We start from the raw sequence: 6,388 nt of genomic DNA on the forward strand, positions 1-6,388 counted from the left end.
CGCAGATTCAAAGTGGTTATTTTCCCCTAAAAAATGACCTATGACAAGCTCCATTGACACAAGCTAGTCAAACTAATGACTAGTTTCATATGGCAAAATAACTAAGGGCAACGTGATGATTATAAACTAAAAAGAAAAAGGGTAACCCAGAGCGCCGACACAACGAACTGTTCCATAAGTTTGAGGCTCGTAAGAGCATCTCCAATAGCTGCCTTTTTTAGGGTCCGAGAAATAGGTGTTTTAAAATAATTGGGCAGCAAAACTGTGGTTTTTTTCGCACCAGTAAGTGTCATCTCCAACAGCTGCCCTATACTGAGGAGGAGAGGAGGGGCAGGTCGCGCCACCGTCGCTCGGGGAGAGGAGGGGCAGCCGCCGCCGGAAAAGAGGAGGGGCGGGCGCGCCGTCGCTGGGGAGAGGAGGGGCGGGTGCGCCGTCGCTGGGGAGAGGAGGGGCGGCCGCCGCCGGAGGAGAGGAGGGGCGGGCCGCGCCGTCGCTGCGGGAGAGGAGGGGCGGGCCGTGCCGTCGCTGCTGGAGAGGAGGGCCGGCCGCGGCGGTGGACAAGGTCCATCGCTGCAGAAGAGGTAATTTACAGGTCCATCGCTGCAGAAATCCATGCAAAAATCGCTGCAGAAATTGCAGATGTGATTCGTCTTTGCCCCAGTACATATTTGTTCCATATACTGCTAATTTCCATCGGCTGTGTGTTAGCATGTGCAATTGGCTGTGTGTCATTGAGACCGAAACAGCAGGTCTAATGCATGGAATTAAGCTCTAATGCATTTTGTTTTTTGGTTCAGATTAATTTTACTTATTTGAGTAATTTTTAACTGAACTTTTTAGCATACAAATATTGTCACTAACTGAACTTTTTCCAGGCGTGAGTAACTGAAGTCAGCATGAGTGCTCTGCTCTGAAAATTGAGAACTCTGTTGTGCCTCACAATTTTCAGTGTTGTGGGATGGCAGAAATTGGTAAGGGAATACCTCAAGTTGGTATGAGGTTCAGAAGTGTAGATGAGGCTTGGGCATTTTGGAATGCATATGGGGGTCACGCCGGCTTTGATGTGAGAAGGAGATACGCAAACAAAAGCAGACTTGATGGTCAGGTTGGTTCATGCAGATTTGTTTGTTCCAACGAGGGTCATCGAAGAAAAGGGCTAACTGAGACAGCGCCAAAGCGTTTTAGAGCTGAAACAAGAACCAATTGCCAAGCTCGTATGTGTTTCCAATTGGATCGAGAGGCCGGAAATTATGAAGTAACTGAGGTTGTGCTTGAACACAACCACTTGCTTCAATTGCCACAAACCCGCCACTTGATGATGTCCCAAAGAAAGATTTCAGAACGACAAGCTTTTGAAATTGAAACCGCTGATGATTCCGGCATTATGCCACAAGCTGCACATGAGTTTGCTTCTCGTCAAGTTGGTGGACCGATTAACCTTGGATATACTTGCCGTGACCAAAAAATCATTTGCGAACCAAGCGACAGAGGGAGTTGGCTTTTGGACAAGCTGGAAGTATGTTGAAATATTTTCATGAAAAAATTGCTGACAATCCATCATTCCAATATGCACTACAGTTGGATTGTGAGGAGGATATAACCAACATATTCTGGGCTGATGCTAAAATGATCCTTGACTATGCACATTTTGGTGATGTTGTCACTTTTGACACTACTTTTGGCACAAATAAAGAGTATAGGCCATTTGGTGTTTTTCTTGGGCTCAATCAGTTCAGAGAAACCACTATTTTTGGTGCTGCCTTGCTGTTTGATGAAACGAAGGACTCATTTATATGGCTATTTGAGACTTTTCTAGCTGCACATAATGGACGACAACCTAGAACTATTTATACGGATCAAGATGTAGCAATGGGAAAAGCTATAGAGAAAGTATTCACGGAATCATATCACGGGCTGTGCCCCTTTCACATTATGATGAATGCTGTCAAACATTTATCTCCAGTCAAGGATGATGAGAAAGATGAAGGGGAGGTGGAAGAGGAAGATGAAGGGGAGGAGGAATCTCATATTCTCTCCGATTTTAGTGCTTGTATGTATGGCTATGAGGACAAGGCAGCATTTCAAGAAGCATTTGACAACATGAGACATAAAGTGCATAAGCAAACTTGGTTAGATAGCATCTACAAGGTGAAAGAAAAATGGGCTGAATGTTATATGAGAGATGTCTTCAGTTTGGGAGTGAGAAGTACACAACTAAGTGAGAGTTTCAACAATGCATTGAAGAACCATTTGAAATCTGATTTCCATATTGTCCGATTCTTGAAGCATTTTAAGAGAACGGTTGAAGTAAAAAGGAGAAAGGAATTGGAATCTGAATATGAGGCAAGAAAAAAATTGCCAAGAATCAAGATGTGCACACCCATGTTGGTGCAAGCAAGCAAAGTGTACACTCCAACTATTTTTGAAGCTTTCCAAAGTGAATATGAAAGATCCATGGCTGCTTGCACTAGAGTGTTGGAGGAAAATAACCAGTTTGCTGTTGCTATTGGGAGGTTGCATGGTGATTTGACTTATGAGGAGGAGGAGGAGCGCATAGTGATTGGTGATCCGTTGAACCAAACCGCTTCATGTAGTTGTCAAATGTTCAATAGGGCTGGAATATTGTGTGGGCATAGTTTGAAAGTTCTTGATTTGATGAATGTAAAGACATTACCAACACATTATCTCCTAAAGAGATGGACTAGAGAAGCACGCACGGAAGTATACATGACAGGCAAGGAAGGAAAGTGGTAGAAAATCCAAAATTGGAAGCTCAACTTTGGTACAAAGACATGTCTCATAAATTTCATGATATGACATATAAAATAGCCAACTCTCTCGAATGTCGTTTGATGCTAGAAGATGCACTTGCTTGTCTTTGGCCACAACTAGAGGATAAACTCAATGCATCAGCCACCGGTGCTACTGATGCATGTTCCAATGACCAAGAAAATGTTGATCCAAATGTGCAACAAGCCAATGACTTGCTTAGTTCTGCACGACTGAAGAAAAAGGAGGTTTCATCTAGGAGAAAGCCAACTTGGTTTGATAAGTTACGCAAAGGACGAAAGCCAACTAAATCAGCGGCAACAACAAAAAAAGGAGCAAAGGTAAGGTGTAGTATGTATGTAATATGAGTTGTTATTCATTCCTGTACTAACAAAATAAGTTTTCATTTTTATTGGCAGCAACAACAACAACAAAAGAAAAAAAATAGTGCGCAGCCTCAAGTGCAAGTGGTGAACAATGGCAATAGTCTGCAACCTGAAGTGCAAGTGCAGGTGAAAGAAAATAGTGAGAAGCGTCAAGAATATGATGCAATTGACAGCTTTACCGAGCTCTTGACAACTTCACGAGTTGACGATCATATGTTTATGATGATATGATCTAGTATCTTCAAAGTTGTTAGGTAGTATTTTGGACAGTGCTAACAACAGTATTTTGGGGGGTTGCGATAGTCTCTTTTGGCCTAAATGTATAAGTGAAATGGCCTGCTTTTGTGTAGATGAAACAGTAGTGCGAATATTCCACACGACTTTATTCTAAACATATGATACTTGTGTTGTGTGATAGACCAAAACAAATTTTAGCTTAAGGTGTGCCCAGGCATTGGCAGTTCGCTGGCCCCGCTACTGCCCAAACTGCATCTACTGTCGATTCCGATTTATCTGTTGAAACTGAATTTAGTTGTCAATTTGGGCGTTAAGTGACAAATGTTGTTTTGCACTGTAGGAAGAGAAGGAGCACCAACACGCCACTAGAGAAAAATTGAAATAGCTGCGTGAACAAATGTTGATTTGCACTGCACAAACAGGTCACTGAACAACCAAATTGACAGGAGCGCTATTCAGTTCGTAGCTAATTGAAGTGACAAAGTCGCACGTACGCGCGCAACCGCTCCCATGTTGAGACAGGAGCACACATGTTTAGACGACGCGCACTACGAATTGTTCCTTGTCTAAGTCTAACTAAATAAACTGGCCCAGAAAGCATATCACACTTGTCCACCTATCGATAAGCCGAGAGAATAGACAAATCACAATCACCTAGTTACGTGGCTTTGCTCTTTGCCGCACATGGCGCTGACCATTTGGTGGAACTGCTGTGCGTCGCAGGGGATCCTCAGGACGCCGGGCTGGCCGTAGCCGAACTGCTCCGCGGCCATCTCCAGCAGCGCCGCCATGCACGGCTCCTTGAGCGCCCCTATGCGCACCAGCACCCGCTCGTCGCCGTCTCCCTCCTCGCCCACCAGCGCCAGCGGGAGGTACCCCTTGGGGATCTTCTTTCCTCTGTCGCCCCCTGCATCGACCGCGAGGTAGTATGCTTCGGCCGTCTCCTTCCTCAGCCAGGCGGCCATTGCTGCTGCTGTTTATGTGCGTTGCGTGGGTAGCTAGCACGGGAACTGAAGGTGTTGATGGTTTGATTGATGGCCGATCGTGTGCTGATTGCTGGAGAGATTCATGCCATATGCTTTATAGTGTGGGAGAGAGAGAGGAGGATCATCCAAAATGACGAGAGCAGTGAGTGAGTTTGGAAAGGGGTTCAGAGTTCAGACGTTCAGTTCAGATGGGAAACGTAGGGTATGTGACAAGGCGTCGTGATGGTGACTGCGTGCGTGGAGGATGGGGTCTGGTGTCCTGACAATTTGTTTTGGGATTAGTCAAATCATCCACAAATGGTCGCTGTCAAGCAAAAAAAAGGCAGCAGGTTAATTTGCGGGGTCCGTACGGTTGTGTACTGCATACTGATACAGATCTCTACATCTGGACGACGAAGCTGAAACAAATTTAAGTAGGACAAGCTCATTTCAGCTGGCGGGGAGGCTTCGTTCTTTTTAAATCCAGTCTTTGGAAGTTAGGCTATTCCAGATCCAGATTTCTGGACTAAATGGCATAAAAGCTACCATAATTCAGGTTAGGGTAGTAAGAAACTACTCCACAACCTTTAATTTATTCGCTGGTACATACTACTTTTTTTCTAATTCTTTCGCAAAATATTCTGATGACCGGTTAGTTAATTTAAACCCCATTCAGATAGGTTGGGCCCACATGTGGGCTAGGGTGACGGCTTGGACAAAACGGTTGTTACCTAGCACCGGCGAGCTTGTGGTACCGGCGTGGGTTCACGCCAGGCTCTTGCCTCATCACCACCTCCCACGAGGACTCCGCCTGGGGCTACGCTGCAATGCGACGCCGGCTGGAGCTCGCTCGGCAAGAGCATCCCCGATGGCCGGAATCACTAATTAGTTTTTATTATTGTTTGCATTGTTTTTTATCTTTAGTAATGGATAGAAAACACAAATTACAAAAAAATAATTGTAACCACTGGTAGTAGGTTGAGAAACCACCTACAATCCTCGTTGCTGAAAATTTCTACTTGAATATGTTTGTGGTTGTGCCGAACACCCAACTAGTATGAGAAAAAAAAGTTAAAAGAGCACGGAACTTTTGTGAAACACCTCTGGTCTCAACAAGGAAACAGTTGAATTCTGTAATAGATTAGGCCATTAGCCAATGTGGTGGCCCATTTGTTAGCAAAATTTAGCTTTGATAACAGAGCGGATGGGATTCTTGTTAATGATGTCCCGCCTTGTGTGGTGAATTCTATAACGAATGATTGTAACATCTCTTTTGGTTAATTAGTATATGAGAGGTGGGTTAAAAAAAAGGAAACACTTGAAGGGTTTATTAAATTGATTCGATTGTTATGCTTGGAATTCGTGTCATTACAAAGGTTTAACTTGCTGTTGTCGAGAACATTTTGTGTCTCAATGCAAAAAAAGCAACAACCACATGGTGGCCTCTTATGTTAAAAAGCATTATGATTATCAAAATATATAACAAATTGAAAAATTGATATCTTTTATGGCAGCTAATGAAATAGTTGCTACAGTGGAACAAGTTGAAACTTGCAAGCTTGTTGATTATATTAATACTGCAACATATGCTATACTTGATTAATGTTGTAAGAATTTCAGTAGTAATGCTTATATCACTAATCATATTGAGAAAGTATCCGCTCCCTGCGAAGAGGCTAATGTTTTGCAGGTACCAATGAAAGAAGAAACTGTTGAATGCTCATTAGATGAAAAGACAAAGATGAGAGGGAACAACAAAATGAGGAAGAGCGGATTAGCTATCATTTCCCACCTTCCTATGAGAGTAACTCTTTAGCTCATACATTGCTTGATTAACCTCCATGCTTACCGGAGGATGAAAACTATGCTGCTGAAATTTATGATCCTTTGAACTTCTTAGATGAAAAATCTCGTTAGATGACTTTGACGCTTATGACCATGATGCCCTTCTGAAAGATGCTTATGGAGATGAACTTGCTATTGTTCGTTATGATAACAATACAATGTTAATGTTGCACCCACACTTGATAG

At 43.4% G+C, this 6,388-nt stretch overlaps 1 protein-coding gene and 1 pseudogene across 1 annotated transcript; one reads left to right on the plus strand and one right to left on the minus strand.

Annotated features, from left to right (window-relative positions):
- The first annotated feature begins 304 nt into the window (after positions 1–304).
- On the plus strand, positions 305–3,595 carry LOC109755747 (protein FAR1-RELATED SEQUENCE 5-like; annotated as a pseudogene).
- Positions 3,596–3,768: 173 nt separating this feature from the next.
- LOC120966114 (auxin-induced protein X10A-like) lies at positions 3,769–6,010 on the minus strand. The gene has a single exon (XM_040391796.3). It carries the CDS (start codon positions 4,355–4,357, stop codon positions 4,043–4,045), a length of 315 nt encoding a protein of 104 aa, XP_040247730.1. The 5' UTR covers positions 4,358–6,010; the 3' UTR covers positions 3,769–4,042.
- Positions 6,011–6,388: the final 378 nt, after the last annotated feature.

Source organism: Aegilops tauschii, chromosome 6, assembly GCF_002575655.3.
Source record: "Aegilops tauschii subsp. strangulata cultivar AL8/78 chromosome 6, Aet v6.0, whole genome shotgun sequence".
Classification (NCBI taxonomy): Eukaryota; Viridiplantae; Streptophyta; class Magnoliopsida; order Poales; family Poaceae; genus Aegilops; species Aegilops tauschii.

Coding starts and splice junctions, on each gene's coding strand:
- LOC120966114 (XM_040391796.3), bottom strand. CDS start 4,357: ATGGCCGCCTGGCTGAGGAAGGAGACGGCCGAAGCATACTACCTCGCG.